The sequence below is a fragment of the Leucoraja erinacea genome, chromosome 36, assembly GCF_028641065.1.
Source record: "Leucoraja erinacea ecotype New England chromosome 36, Leri_hhj_1, whole genome shotgun sequence".
In the NCBI taxonomy this organism is placed as follows: Eukaryota; Metazoa; Chordata; class Chondrichthyes; order Rajiformes; family Rajidae; genus Leucoraja; species Leucoraja erinaceus.
In genome coordinates this window covers 11,381,916-11,398,072 of record NC_073412.1, presented here as the reverse complement: position 1 = coordinate 11,398,072, position 16,157 = coordinate 11,381,916, and the positions used below count along the sequence as shown (strand labels likewise).

Below are 16,157 nucleotides of genomic sequence, written 5' to 3'. Positions count from 1 at the left end.
ACTCTCAAGCATAAAGGAGAGTTCCGAAGACCTCCCACGACCTCGTGATGACCATGCTGCGAGTATGAGTCGAGGACAAACTCGCCAGAACTCGTGGAGTAGGTCGCCCAAGTGGGACAGGCCCTTCAGGCAGAAAAACATTGTGTTAGAGATCGCTATGATCATATTGAATAGCAGGGCAAGCTTGAGTGGCAGAATGGCCCTCTCCTGCCTAATCACTGTGTTTGTTACAAAGTGTCTTGTTGCCCTGTCATGCTAACTGGGTTATTGTTCTGATTTTCGTCCACTCTTCTTCCTCGACGGTTGAAATTCCAGCCTCATCTTTCCATTTTATCAGAGTGTAGATCTGTTTGCCTGCCTTTTCAATGTTGAGGATGAACTGCACATCCAGGTCACAGATGATAAGTTGAAGTAGCAGCTCATCTGACAATGTTATAAGGTATTTCCCTGAGTATGTGCAACATACCACATTGGACTGAGAAAGCATCCAGTGGTAAATTCTGTACTGCATCTTGGTGGAACCAGTCTGTTGGGGGTGAGCGGTATTGTTCATCACCTGGGAATTTAGTTTAGTTTAGTTTAGTTTAGAGATACAGGGCAGAAACAGTGGTGCATGCAAAAGGACTCTTAGCTATGGTGGAGGGGAAGCCATGGTTTAAGAAGGAAAAAATCTCAGAGGCACCTGTGCCGAAAATATTGTCAGAATAGCTTTGAATGAAGCAGCGGAATGGAGGGAATGGTACAGTGCATCTACGTTCAATTGTTAATTGAGGTGGTTGACAACAATAGCCTCGGTGGAGGGCTGGGTGGAATAAAACTACTGGATGTAGGAATCTTGCTGGTAATACAGAAACTCTACCAACAGGCAGCCATATCGGACGTCCCTGCTCCCTTCGGAAAGATATTTAGCATGCTGGTTCCCAAGAAGAACAAGGTGACATTCCTCAACAGCCACTGAACAGTGACACTCACACCATTGTGAAGAAGGGTCTCGACCCAAAACCTTCTATCCAGAGATGCTGCCTGTCCCGCTGAGTTAATTTGCGTCTATCTTCAGTGTAAACCAGCATCTGCAGTTCCTTCCTACACACGCATTGTGATGAAGTGCTTCGAGAGATTGGTTGTGGTACAAAATCAACTCCTGCCTCAGTGTTGACCTGGACCCACTTCAATTTGCTTACTGCCACAGCAGATCGATAGTGATTCAAGATTCAAGAGAGTTTATTATCATGTGGCCCAGATAGGACACATGACAATAATGGAATGGAATAATGAATGGAATCCTGCTGGCTTTCCATTCTGCGCTGACTACTGGGATAATCGAGGATTTACTCTCAGAATAGGACTGCAGACACCTCTCTGACTGTGAAGATTACACGTTCTGTGTTACAGCCCACTGGAATCCATGGGAAGGCAACACCACCCTCTTTAGAGGAGTAGAATCCGGGCCGGCCTTAGGAGTTGCGGGGCCCAATTGGGAACAATTTTGGTGAGCCCCAGGTTCCCAGCCAAGGTCTGTAGAATCAAAGAAATACAAATAAAGTTTATTATAGACTTCATATCTCTGGTAGAATGAATAGTAATCAAAATGTGCGCTTAAAAAGTGCCTGCGAGTTCATGGACCAAACAGATCTAAGCTACATTTTAATATAAAATTGCATACATGTAAGCCTACAAGTAACAAACAAAATGTGTAGCTCACCTCTGAAAAGTACATAGTTACAATAACACTCGTTTTAGTGATTGTAAAATGGAAAAAAAAATGTAATTAACTAGATCCTGGCAAACCAGTCCAGGCATTAAATTTTGAACTTCAGCCCCATCCTACCCTTTGGGCTTCTACCCTACCCTAACTTAGTTGTGTGTGTGTGTGTGTGTATGTTAGTTGTCTGTGCGTGATGTGTGTGTGTGTGTGGGAGGGAATGAGAGAAGGGAGGGAGGGAGAGAAGGGAGGAAGGAGAGAAAGAAGGGAGGGAGGGAAGGAGAGAAGGGAGGGAGGGAAGGAGAGAAGGGAAAAGAGAGAGGAAGAAGTGAGGGAGGGAAGAAGGGAAGGGAAGAGGAGAGGGCCAGCGGCGGGAGCGGATGCCGGGGTCAGGGCGAACGCATGTGGCTGAGGCCGAGGTTTGTAAACATTGCTCCAAACCCCGGTCCGGCCCTCCCTGTATTGTTCACCGTGTCTCCCCGGGGAGAGAGAGGGGTGGAGCCAGGGCTGTGTGCATGAAGCACGGCGACTGGAGGGGTGGGAACGCTGCCCTGCGACCATGAGAGACCGCCTCCTCTCTCCCTTCTCCATTCCCCCATACTCCGTCCTCCCTGTCTACCCCTTTCATCCCCTTCCACCCCTCTACTCTCTCTCCACCTGTCTCTCCCCCCTCCACCCGGGGTAGATCTACCCGAGCCGAGAGTACATTACTCCAAAAATCCTAGAGCGGAGCTTTGGATTACTCTAGTGCGGGGCCCCCCTTAGGCACGGGGCCCAATTGGGGGCGATCGGTCTAATCAGCTTAAGGCTGGCCTTGAGTAGAATGTAAAGCTGGAGGGAGTGATGGAAGGGGAGAGAGGGAGGGAAACATTGAAATTTGATGTATTCTAATTCTTTCAGTGTTACAAAACCTGAAAGTGCAGACACATTTCTCCCACCACCCATCACTCTGTTCCTTTCCCCTCCTCTGTACATTTATCTTCCACCCGTTGCATCTTCCCTATTTCTATTTGTTTATGGTGGGGCCAAGGAACGAATGCTTCACTTAAACGTTTGGTTATGCGTCATCAGCTTTGTAACACTGAATTAAATTACTGACCCGGGGCCTGTTTATACAACTTTTGTCATTCTGCACACCCTTTTTTTCTGCATTATTTATCTATCCAACACTCCCTGATGAAGCACACTGGGTGGCAACTGAATGTGTTGGAGACATTGGACGTATCTGGCTGTTTGCTGGAGGACAAAATAACTCCCTGAAGTTGTTCTGGTGTTGAACAGTCTGTTTCATCTCAGGTGTTAGTACCTGATTTGTTGGTGCTGTGCTCTTATTTATGACTCCTAGATTCCTTAGCTCGGGTCTGCTCAGAGGGCTGCTCTTTACAAATAAAATGTATGCTGTGGAAATTCCTCTGCAATCACAGTACCAACCTGAGTTGAAGCAGAGAACAACACTCAGATACGGCTAAAGAGCTAATTTAGCAACCCCAGCCAAACATACATCCTAGGCAACTGTACCTTCAATTGGACAGAGCTGGTATGTTATGATAGTAAAATGAGTGTTTAAGATCTATCATTACAAAACCAGACATGCTTGAAGCATTCAGCAGGTCAGACAGCATTTTTTCATGTGGGTGGTAACATGTGTACTGAATATATTTATTTGCATTACTGTGGTAGTCACAGGTTTTGAGTGCATGTTGATTTGCGCTCAGAGTAGGACTGCAGATTTCTACACCTGTCTGACTGTGAAGATTACACATTCTGTGCTGCGGATCACCGGAATCCATCGTAAGGCAACACCACCCTCTTTAGGGGAGTAAACCACCAGGTGGCCGCGATGGCAGCCTCGCCAACAGTCTGTCTGTCCTTTTGTCTCTTTTTTTTGTTATTTTTAGTGTGTTTTAAAAGTTTGTGTTAATGTTCTCTGGTTTGTTTTAAATGGGGGGTGGGGCAAACTATTTTTTAATATCTTACCTTGCGACTGTTTTCCGGGTTGTATCTCCAGTCGCTCTGCATCCTAACATCGTGGAGCTGGCGACCTACTCGGGTATGACATGGGCATCACACGCCTCAGCACTCGTGAGTAAGGCAAGGCAGCGCCTTTACCACCTCAGGCAATTGAGGAAATTCAGAGTGTCTCCGAGGATCCTCCAGTACTTCTATGCAGCGGTGGTGGAAAGCATCTTGTCCGGGAACATTACCATCTGGTTTGGGAATTGCTCTGCCAAGGACAAGAAGGCTCTGCAGAGAGTAGTGCGTTCAGCCGAACGCACTATGGGAACTTCACTTGCCCCCCTGCAGGAACTATACATCAGGAGGTGCAACTCCAGAGCCAACAATATCATGAGAGACCCCTTCCACCCCTGCAACGGACTGTTCCAGCTGTTACGGTCAGGCAAACGCCTCCGTTGCCATGCGGTGAGAACAGAGAGGTTGAGAAGGAGTTTCTACCCAGAGGCCATTCGGACTGTAAAAGCCTATCTCATCAGGGACTAACTCTACTGAACGTTTTTCCTTCCATTATTTATTATGTAAAGGTATATGTGTGTTATGATTGTGTTTATAGGTTGTTTGTCTTTTTGCACAAAAGTCCGCGAGCATTGCCACTTTCATTTCACTGCACATCTCGTATGTGTATGTGACAAATAAACTTGACTTGACTTGACTTGACTTGACTGACTTTCAGCCCCACCACAGGGCGTGGACTTACCTTCGGGGCACATTCCTTGCCTGGGATCGATGCTCCAACCGCAGCCTGCAGACTTTAAGCTCAAGGGCTCGCAATCTCGGGAGAGACTTAGTCGGGAGCTTCATAGTCGCAGAAGGTTTTGACCAGCCCCGACCCAGTGTCGATCACCGGCGTGGGGGAGTTAACATCCCACTGATGCAGGAGCAGATCGATCCGATGCGGAGGGCTCGCTGCCGGTTACTGGAGTTAAGATCATCCCGTCAACGGAAGGCTGGTGGTCCCCAACCACGGGAGAACAAAAAGGGAAGAGATTGAACTTTTTTTCACCTTCCATCACAGTGAGGAATGTGGAGGAGTCACTCGGGTGAAAGTTTATGTTAAATGTATTTTGTGTTCTGTTGCTTTTTATTAGTATGACTGTATAGCAAATCAAATTCCTCATATGTTGCAAAACATACTTGGCTAATAAAGTAAGTATGAATATATTAGAATGTAACGTCGTGGGGAGGGATATGGTTGGAAGGGAACGGGGTGAATTATGAAATGTTAGCTAAATTGCCAGTTGCTAAACACTTTGATTCTCCTTCCCATTATTGCATACACCTTTCTGTCCTAGGTCTCCTCCATTGTCAGAGTGCGGCTAAACGCAAATTGGAGGAACAGCATCTCATATTTTACTTGGGCAGCTTACAGCCCAGTGGTATGAGTATTGATTTCTCTAACTTCATGTAACCCCTGCACTCCCTCTCTCTCCATCCCTCCCCCCTCCCAAATCACAGCAGCTTTCATTCTCACCCAGCTACAGCTAACAATGGCCTGTTTTTTGACATGCTGATTTGAAATTAGTTTTGGTTGATGTGGGGATACCCGACTTTAAACATATTGAACATGCGTTGAACCGTACAGTACAAGGTTCTTGAGAGTCATCCTTTGATGTGGGGTGGAAGATTGCAACCTTCACGTGGTCCGCCATGTTTCGACTAATGCAATCAACTCGACGTGCACAAACGGAAGATCAAATAGAACAAATTGTCCAACAACTTTAGGCTGTGCACGCCACATGAAAGAAGAAGAAGTTCATTTGAAGCGCAGCCAGCTGTAACAACACATGACAAGCCCTAGAGCGTTCTCTTTACCAAGATTAAATACAAATAGAGTATTGAATATCATGTTTAAGAAAGAACTGCAGATGCTGGAAAAATTGAAGGTGGTGGAGAAACTCAACGGGTGAAGCAGCATCTATGGAACGAAGGAATAGGTGACTTTTCAGGTCAAGACACTTCTTCGGACTCTGAAAGTAGTTTTGTTTTAGATATTAGTGTTTTTAAGAATTTATTGTGATTTAAAATTTAAATCAGTCAATATCTGTGTAAAGGCAGATGTTTGCGAGCTGAATTTTAGAGCAGTGCGGAAACTGAACTGTGCTGCTCACCTTGGGCACAGGTAATTAAAGTGTGTTTGGGGAAAGAATACAAATTGTAAGAGTTCAGTTGCATGGTGACGACAATGGGACGAGCAAAAGATACCTTGGTCAGCATTGATGAATTGGGCTGAAGGGCCTTTCCATGCGATGACTGTGACTGAGTGTGAAAATGTAAAATATTAAAAATGCCAGAGTAGTCCAACAATTTCCAAACCTCAATTCCAAATTCTGATTTATTATAGGATTGGATTATAAAAAATGTTCCCCTGCGGATTGACGTGTACGCTGTTGAGGGGGTGTCCGTGCTTCATGTTCAGCTAGGGGGCAGATCCATCTGCAAATTACAAATTGTAGGAGTTTGCAGAGAATTGATGGGGTCAGTTCACTCAAAGTGGTTAAATGTCTGAAAATAAGTCAGTTGAACACAGTGGTAAAGAACAGCGTGCAAACTCAAGGCCACAGGCAACAAGGTCCCAAATAGAACTGTGAAAGTCTGTGTGAATGTTGTCAGTTGAATTCCATAGTTAGTTCTCATATGTGCAGTTTTTAGTGAAAGTCTGTAGTACCCTTCAATGCTCCGCTCCGATACCACACAAACACTGTGCCTGAGTGAATAGCTTGAAAAGCTGCCAATTCATCATAACAGATTACTACAATAATATTAGAATTTGTCTCGAGATTCTAAACTCCATAATTTCTGTTTGTAGCTGTTAGCGTCCCCTTGGGGAGTAGGGCCATTTTAGTTACAATCATATTAATTCACAGGATCCAGCGCACAGATAGCTAGTCAAAGACTGCAACCTCGACGCTCGCAGCTCTGACAGGACTTTGATCCTTAACCAAACCACCCGTCGCAATTGCTATTCCCTGTTTGGTGCCGCAATTGCCCCCCATATCCCATTCGGCAACATTTACTTGTATACAAGGAGAGCAGCGCTGTCCCTGTCACTGTACTCTGAAATTACAATCAGAACAGTTAAATTTTAATACAGATTTTGACCCTTGGAATTGTGCACACTTTCTAATTTCTTATCATCAATAACAATACGTTCTCAAAACATTGATATACAAATGCAGTAACACTAATACAAGTAAACCTACATTCTATTTAATCCTTTATTTACTTTTCAATATCAAGAACCATGTAGTATGGTTGGGGTACGTCAATGAGTACCTATCAGGGACATTGATGTTCGTCAATGAATGACTAAAGGCTGTTGTGCTGCACAGCTATCCTAACCTTGGTCATACTGCAGTTTCCACAGAGTGTGACATTCACTTATTTAATGTGTTTCATTCTTCTCCTCTTTCAGATGTCTGACTCCGATGAAGCTGCTGTAATCAGACCCTCACTGAGTGAGGCCCAGGTGGTGGAGTTGGTCGGACGCTTGTACGGTCTGAAGGTTTCAGAAGTCAAACCACTGCCCAGTTACATGGACCAGAACTTCCACATCCTGGTGTGCGAGGCCCAGGAAGGTGGAGATCACGGGGAGAGTTACGTCCTCAAGGTTCTGAACACTGACGACAGCCAATACGCTGATTTGGTGGAAGTACAAACGCGAGTCATGATGTTCCTAAACCAGAAAGGTTTTCCTACAACCACACCAATCCCAACCATTGATGGCAAGATTCTGTCCCTGGAGACAATCAGTGAGTTTCATTCATTTGGTTTCTCTGCATTTTCTGATGTTTGACAATTGTCCACATTTTCATAATTCTCTGAAAATACTAAAACTAATCAGAAACATAATTTCAGCTTCAGAAGGATAAAACAGAGTACATGACAAGAAAACTGTGTTCTTTATATTGAAGGTTGTGGTGAAGAATATAAGAACTACATGGTCCGATTGTTGACCTACCTGTCAGGAACTCAACTACTGGGGATCTCTGCAGACTCACAGATCCTGTACAAAATTGGCCGAACACTTGCTCAGATTAACAAAGCTCTGACGGTAAATCCATTTATTCAACTTCCAGCCATTCTCTGAATAAGCCGTGTCTGAAACCAGTTTGCTTGTGTTGTTCAAGAAGCGCCATCTTGTGGTGACAGATCAGAACTACTTTGCATCTTGAAACAATCAGTACATTTTGTAGCAGTTTTTTTAAAAGGCTTCCTTCTTATTTACACAAAAGGTTACAAATTGCTGGAGTCGCTCAGCAGATCAGGCAGTGTCTTTAGAGAAGATGGAAAGGTGATGTTTCGGATCGAGACCCTTCTTCAGACTGATTATGGAGAGGCTGGAAAAGGGGGAGAGACAGGACTAAAAGCCCTGTCCTACTGTACGAGATCATTCAAGAGCTCTCCCGAGTTTAAAAAAAAAATCGAACTCGTGGAAGTGCGTAGAATGTACGTTCCCCCTGGGGAGGAAAAGACTACAAAAAGTAGTAAACACTGCCCAGTCCATCATCGGCTCTGACCTTCCTTCCATCGAGGGAATTTATCGCAGTCGCTGCCTCAAAAAGGCTGGCAGTATCATCAAAGACCCACACCATCCTGGCCACACACTCATCTCTCTGCTACCTTCAGGTAGAAGGTACAGGAACCTGAAGACTGCACCAACCAGGTTCAGGAACAGGAATCCCCACAGCCATCAAGCTATTAAACCTGGCTCGGACAAAACTCTGATTATTAATAACCACTTTCTGTTATTGCACTTTACCAGTTTATTTATTCATGTGTGTATATATTTATATCATGGTATATGGACACATTTATCTGTTTTGTAGTAAATGCCTACTATTTTTCTGTGTGCTTAAGCAAAGCAAGAATTTCATTGTCCTATACAGGGACACATGACAATAAACTCACTTGAACATGAACTTGAACTTGACTTGTTTCAGACAGTCATTGTCTAATAATTGAAATTGGTAGAGTTTTGAACATTTTAGTATTTTCCTATATTTTGTTTGAAAGATATATGTAAATTGTTCAATTAACCCCATATTGCTTTGGTACCAGCAGGGTGGGACATTTCATTGTGGAGACACAAAATGCAGGAGTAACTCAGCGAGACAGTAGCATCTCTGGAGAGAAGGAATGTGTGACGTTTCAGGTCGTGACCGTTCTTCCGACTTCTCAACCTGAAATGTCACCCATTCCTTCTATCTAGAGATGCTGCCTGTCCCGCTGAGTTACTCCAGCATTTTGCGTCTATCTTCAGTGTAAACCAGCATCGGCAGTTCCTTCCTACACATTTCATGGTGTGACTTTTATAGTCCACCACAAGCTTTTGTCTTATAATACGATGCCACAGTAGATGCAGATGCCTAATTAATGTTGGGCCTTTGGGAGAAAGGACTAGCCAGAGGTAGGTGACTTTGTACATTGTGTTGTGAACATTTGTATTGAACTTCTGGTTGTTTACAATGAGTTAACCTCACATATCCATTATCCAAAGTGCATTGGTCTGTTCATCGTGATCCAACTTTAAAGATCTATCCTCTAAACATGACGAACTTTGTCAGTATCTAACCCTGGTTGGTATTAAGTTTTAACAGAAAGACAGAATTTCTTGACAATTTCTTGACAATTCTCTTGACGTTACCTCAAAACTGCACTGGTGATGGTTGAGCTTAACGGACTTGTCCAATCATTAGGAATTCAAGCACCCCAACATTAAGAGCCTGCAGAGAGATTCTGACATCTGGAACCTTTCAAACACTCACCAGCTGCACAAGTACCTGTCCGCAGTGAAGAACACCAGTGATCGCCAAATTGTGGAGCAAATTATTCAGCAATTTGTGAAGAAGATACATCCAAATATCAACAACTTTCATAAAAGTAAGTGCCTATCTTTCTTGATCATGAGTGTAACAGAATGACATTTCAGATCAGATAGAGAGTTAAGAGATGCTGCCTGTCCGGCATAGTTACTCCAACATTTTGTGCCTATACTTTGTAACCTCATGGTCTGGCATATTCCTCACTCTATCATTAAAATCCAACCAGAGGATCAATCCTGGTACAGTGAGGAGTACATATTACCTTTTAGGGATGAACTAGACTAAGTGGGATCCGTTGGGTCTCAGTCACCCTGGTCACCCAACGCAACCCATTCCCCAATGCAATATTCCACCACTCACCCCTTCCCCCAACTCGACCCGTTCCTGCAATGCAATATTCCACCACTCACCCATAGCCCCTAACTGCGCAGGCACGGCTCATTTCCCCTCATCCATGAGCACTCCCTCCCCCTCCTCTTCATGTGTGGGAGGAGAGGAGGGGACGGGGGAGGGAAGTGGGTGGGTTGTGTGGCAGGGGGGTTGTGGAGTAGGAGGGGAGGGAGGTTGTGTGTGGGCGGGGAGGTGTATGAGGGGGGCGAGGTTGGTGTGGGGGAGGGGTATGTGGTCTGGGTTGGGAGGGGAGGTGTATATGTGTGTGGGAGGGGTGTGGGAGCAGAGGAGGAGGGATATGTTAGGGGGGGGGGGGTGTGTGGGGGAGGGAGGTATTTGTGGGCAGGGGGTGTATGTGGGCGGAGGGGGGTTGTCGGGAGGAGGGATGTGTGGGCGGGGGGTGGGTTGTGGGAGTGATGGGGTGTGTGGGGGGGTTTGTGCAGGGAGGGGGTGTGTGCGGGGATTGTGGGGGGAGGTGTGTGTGGGCGGGGGTGTTGTGGGCGGAGGGGTTGTGTGGTCGGGGGTGGTTGTTGGCGGAGGGGTGTGCATGGGCGGGGGGGAAAGGGGGGAGAGAGCCGGGCCGGGCTGAGCTGGGCCGGGCCATTTTCGTTCCCTCCGAAATTGCGTCCGGTTAGAGACCTCCGCCGGCCATCTAGAGCGTCCATCAGCTCCAGTAAAGATGCGATGGTGCAGGATGAGGCGGACCTTCCCGGGGAGTGACAGGACAATATACAATAGGTGCAGGAGTAGGCCATTCGGCCCTTCGAGCCAGCACCGCCATTCAATGTGATCATGGCTGATCATCCCCAATCAGTACCCCATTCTTGCTTTCTCCCCATATCCCCTGACTCCGTTATTTTTAAGAGCCCTATCTAGCTCTCTCTTGAAAGTATCCAGAGAACCTGCCTCCACCGCCCTCTGAGGCAGAGAATTACACAGACTCACAACTCTCTGTGTGAAACAGTGTTTCCTCGTCTCCGTTCTAAATTTATTGTGTCATTTTTATATAGTATTTTAACCATATAACCATTTTCGGTAACCATATAACCATATAAATGGCTTACTCCTTATTCTTAAACTGTGGCCCCTGGTTCTGGACTCCCCCAACATTGTGAACATGTTTCCTGCCTCTGGCGTGTCCAAAACCTTAAAAATCTTATATATTTCAATGAGATACCCTCTCTTCCTTCTAAACTGCAGAGTGTACAAGCCCAGCTGCTCCATTCTCTCAGCATATGACAGTCCCGCCATCCCGGGAATTAACCTTGTAAACCTACACTGCACTCCCTCAATAGCAAGAATCTCCTTCCTCAAATTAGGGGACCAAAACTGCACACAATACTCCAGGTGTGATCTCACTAGGACTCTGTACAACTGCTGAAGGACCACTTTGCTCCTTTACTCGACTCCTCTTGTTATAAAGGCCAACGTGCCATTCGCTTTCTTCACTGCCTGCTATACCTGCATGCTTACTTTCACAGACTGATGAACAAGGACCCGCAGATCCCGTTGCACTTCCCCTTTTCCCAACTTGACGCCATTTAGATAGTAATCTGCCTTCCTGTTTTTGCTACCAAAGTGGATAACCTCTCATTTATCCGCATTAAACTTCATCTGCCATGCATCTGCCCACTCCCCCAACCTGTCCAAGTCACCCTGCATTCTCATAGCATCCTCGTCACAGTTCACACTGCCATCCAGCTTTGTGTCAACTGCAAATTTGCTAATGTTACTTTGAATCCCTTCATTCAAATCATTGATGTATATTGTAAATAGCTGCAGTCCCAGCACCAAGCCTTGCAGTGCCCCACTAGTCACTGCCTACCATTCTGAAAGGGACCTGCTAATCCTTAGTCTTTGTTTCCTGTCTGCCAACCAATTCTCTATCCATGTCAGCACTCTACCTCCAATACCATGTGCCCTAATTTTGCCCACTAATCTCCTATGTGGGACCTTATCAAATGCTTTCTGAAAGTCCAGGTACACTACATCCACTGACTCTCCCTTGTCCATTTTCCTAGTTACATCTTCAAAGAATTCCAGAAGATTAGTCAAGGAACTGATCATGAGTCAATAATTATCACCAATGTATCCACGATTTCTAGAGCAACTTCCTTAAGTACCCTGGGATGCAGACCATCAGGCCCTGGGGATTTATCAGCCTTCAGTCCCATCAGTCTATCCAACACCATTTCCTGCCTAATGTGGATTTCCTTCAGTTCCTCCGTCACCCCAGATCCTCTGGCCACTACTATATCAGGAAGATTGTTTGTGTCTTCCTTAGTGAAGACAGATCCAAAGTACCTGTTCAACTCATCTGCCATTTCCTTGTTCCCCATAATAAATTCACCTTTTTCAGTCTTCAAGGGTCCAATTTTGGTCTCAACTAATTATTTCCTCTTCACATACCTAAAGAAGCTTTTACTATCCTGCATTATATTCTTGGCTAGCTTACCTTCGTAACTAATCTATTCTCCCCGTATTGTTTTTTTGGTTATCTTCTGTTGTTCTTTACACATTACCCAATCCTCTTGCTTCCCGCTCATCTTTGCTACGTTGTACTTCTTCGCTTTCATTTTTCTACTGTTCGTGTCGTCCCTTGTTAGCCATGGTCGTCCCTTTCTCCCCTTGGAATCTTTCTTCCTCCTAGGAATGAGTTGATCCTGCACCTTCTGTATTATTCCTAGAAATACCTGCCATTTTTGTTCCACTGTCATCCCTGCTAGTGCATCTTTCCAGTCAACTTTGGCCAGCTCCTCCTTCATGGCCCCAAAGTCCCCTTTATTCAATTGTAACACTAACACCTCCGATCCACCCTTCTCCCTCTTCAATTGTAGATTAAACCTGACCATGTTATGGTCACTACCTCCTAATGGCACATTAACCTCGAGGTCCTTTATCACATCCGGTTCATTACACAGGAGAAGAGACTAATCCGCACGGCGTTGACTGGCAGGAGAGGACATCGATCTATGCATGCGCGATTTTTAAGATTTTTAAACCTCGCTAACTTTTACTTTATGCCACCGATCGGAATGAAACGGTACACTCGCAGCTCAGGAGAACGGTGTGCGTAGCGTTATCGTGTACCGTTTTTACGCAAATAGAAAGACTGCGCAAACCGGAAGATAACAAGATCAGAGTTTTAGTTGTGTATAGATGGTAAAATGTCGCAACATTTGTATGTCCAACAGGCATTATTCACGGGGACTTCAGTCACACCAACATTCTTGTGCAGCCTCTTCATTCATCAGCTGATTGCTCCAATGCAGCAGGTCACATGCAGCAGGAACTGGAGATTTCTGGCATCCTGGACTTTGGCGAAACGGCTCGTGGTTACTATGTGTATGACTTGGCCATCTGCATAATGTATCTCACGCTGGACAGCGAAGACCCCCTGCATGTTGGAGGCCATATTCTTGCAGGTTTCGAGAGTGTGATCCCTTTAACTCTCCAGGAAAGGGATGCCTTGTATTTGCTGGTTCTTTGCAGGTTCTCCCAGTCGCTGGTTATGGGGACATATAATATCCTGCATTACCCAGACAATGAAGAGTACCTACTGACTACAACAAGAACTGGCTGGAAGCATTTACGCCAACTCTGGGAGCTAGGAAAAGTAGCAGTGGAGAAAGTTTGGTTTATGACAGCCAAGTCCTACCTCACTCAGTGAAACCTCCATTGGTTCTCAGTGCCGGAGTATCATTGCCTCTCCCACAACATCCATATTTGAAAAAAAGATTAAAACACAATCGAGCAATATTCCTACCATTTGAAATTATATCCAGATGGATTTTAAGCCATTTCTCACTGGCATCCTTTAGTTTAGTTTAGTTTACTGTCACCTATACCGAGGTACAGTGAAAAGTTTTTGTTGTATGCTAACTAGTCAGCAGAAAGACAATACATGATTATAATTGACCCATTTACAGTGTATAGATATCTGATAAGGGAATAACGTTTAGTGCAACGTAAAGCCAGCAAAGTCCAATTAAGGATAGTCCGAGCATCAACTAAGAGGTATATAGTTGTTCAGCACTGCTCTCTGGTTTATGTTTTTCGCTGGCCATCTTTCATTCACATTTCCCACTGTAACTGAATCAACAGTCCAAGTGTGAACCTCTCTACAATCACTGAGTCCCAGTCTAGAGCTTCCCCTGCGTGGACCTGAAACGGTGCAGCCAACCATCATGAGATGTGATGCCTGGTAAATAGTCTCAATATCCTCATTGCCATTAGGCCAAATTTTTCCTTCCTCACGTAATGCCAGAGTTCATTCATCTCCTTCCACTTCAACTCCAATCAGGCACTTTTGTCGTGCACTATCCTTTGCCAGTGTCTTCCAACAACCCCCATCGCCACTTCCATTGTTTAATTCTTGCTGTCTTCCATCCTTCACCACTTGCTCTGCAATCGAATTTGCTACGGCGCTCTTCCAGGGAGTTGCTAAATGCATTTCGTTGTCTCTGTACTGTACACTGACAATGACAATTAAAATTGAATCTGAATCTGAATCTGAAAACTTATTCCAACTTTCCTTTTTCAATTTCTAACGAAAGATCACCAACCTGAAATGTTAACTCTTCTTCCCTCCACACAATAGGTGAGAATTAGTCATAGAGTGATACAGTGTGGAAACAGGACTTTCACTTGCCCACACATTCCAGCTATACTAATCCCACCTGCCTGCGTTTGGTTCATATCCCTCCAAACTTGTCCTATCCATGTACCTGTCTAACTGTTTCTTAAACGTTGGGATAGTCCCAGCCTCAACCATCTCCTCTGGCAGCTTGTGCCATACACTTACCACCCTTTGTGTGAAAAAGTTATCCCTCAGATTCCTGTTAAATCTTTTCCCCTTCACCCTGAACCTATATCCTCTGGTCCGCGATCCCCCTACTTTGGGCAAGAGATTCTGTGCATCTACTCGATTTATTCCTCTCATGATTTTATCCACAAGCATCATTTGCAGCATTTTAAATGTTTTTTTTAATATAATTATGGACAGATATGGTGATGGGGCAGATATTGAGCGGATGAACATGTTAAATAGGGGCATATGTGATCATGGGATGGATATGGTGAAGGGATGATATAATGATTTGATACTGTGAGAATATGGAAGCCTAGCGAGATGCAGTGCTCCTGGTGTTATGTCCCAAAACCTGGATAGATAAAAATATAAATATTCTGACATGTGAATAGTGTTTCAATTTTATGCTGTAATTTTCCTCACACTTGACTATTAAAACATATGAACAATATTGTGGAGTTATCGGCAGTCTTGTTTTCTTTCTCTTAGAATTATTGTGCAGTGGCTGCGACAGAAAAATCTTACTGAAAGCTGATGAATATTATTTAGCTTGAAGCTTTGATCCTGAAATGTCCAAGTTGCTGAAGATGTGTGTATTACTGGATAACCATTGCAGTGGAGGCAGATTGAATTGCACCATTCAAAGGGGAGCTGGATAAGAACCTGAATGGAAATAATTTGTCGGGATGTGGGGAGAAATGGAGAGAGTACAGCAGTTTAGATTGTTAATATAGACACAAAATGCTGGAGTATCTCAGCAGGACAGGCAGCATCTCTGGAGAGAAAGAATGGGTGACGTTTCGGGTGGAGACCCTTCTTCTCACAGGGGTCACAGTTTAAGGATAAGGGGGAAATCTTTTAGGACCGAGATGAGGAAAGCTTTTTTCACACAGAGAGTGGTGGATCTCTGGAATTCTCTGCCACAGAAGGTAGTTGAGGCCAGTTCATTGGCTATATTTAAGAGGGAGTTAGATGTGGCCCTTGTGGCTAAAGGGATCAGGGGGTGTGGAGAGAAGGCAGGTACAGGATACTGAGTTGGATGATCAGCCATGATCATATTGAATGGCGGTGCAGGCTCGAAGCATACTCCTGCACCTATTTTCTATGTTTCTGTTGTTGGGTCATAGACGTTGTTTGCACCATTGTCTGGTTACACAATAACGCACCTGCTTGGTGTGGAATGTCAGTGCTCTCCATCCAGTCTTCCTCAAAAACCTATCAATATCTTCTTCATGACCTCAGGCACCTATTACCTGCCACACTTAGTTCCTTCTCTCCCCCTTTTCCAGCTTTCTTCTCCCACCCACACCGCCTCCCGATAATCAGTCTGAAGAAGGGTCTCGATCCGAAACGTCACCTTTCCATCTTCTCTAAAGACACTGCCTGATCTGCTGAGCGATCAACAATTTGTGTAAAT

The 16,157-nt window shown here is 44.9% G+C and overlaps 1 protein-coding gene across 8 annotated transcripts; it reads left to right on the top strand.

The window, feature by feature from the left end:
* Positions 1 to 3,349: 3,349 nt before the first annotated feature.
* LOC129713553 (hydroxylysine kinase-like) lies at positions 3,350 to 15,189 on the top strand. Of its 8 annotated transcripts, XM_055662683.1 has the most exons (6): positions 3,384 to 3,493; positions 5,011 to 5,094; positions 7,131 to 7,467; positions 7,630 to 7,769; positions 9,415 to 9,598; positions 13,125 to 15,189. In XM_055662683.1, the coding sequence occupies exons 3-6, from the start codon at positions 7,131 to 7,133 to the stop codon at positions 13,598 to 13,600; spliced, it is 1,137 nt and encodes a 378-aa protein (XP_055518658.1). In that variant the 5' UTR covers positions 3,384 to 3,493; positions 5,011 to 5,094; the 3' UTR covers positions 13,601 to 15,189. The 8 variants fall into 8 exon arrangements, with proteins under 8 accessions (XP_055518654.1, XP_055518658.1, XP_055518659.1 ...); XM_055662679.1 differs by lacking the exon at positions 5,011 to 5,094 and having other exon boundaries at positions 3,350 to 3,493; XM_055662684.1 differs by lacking the exons at positions 3,384 to 3,493; positions 5,011 to 5,094 and adding an exon at positions 3,514 to 3,533.
* The last annotated feature ends 968 nt before the right edge of the window (positions 15,190 to 16,157 follow it).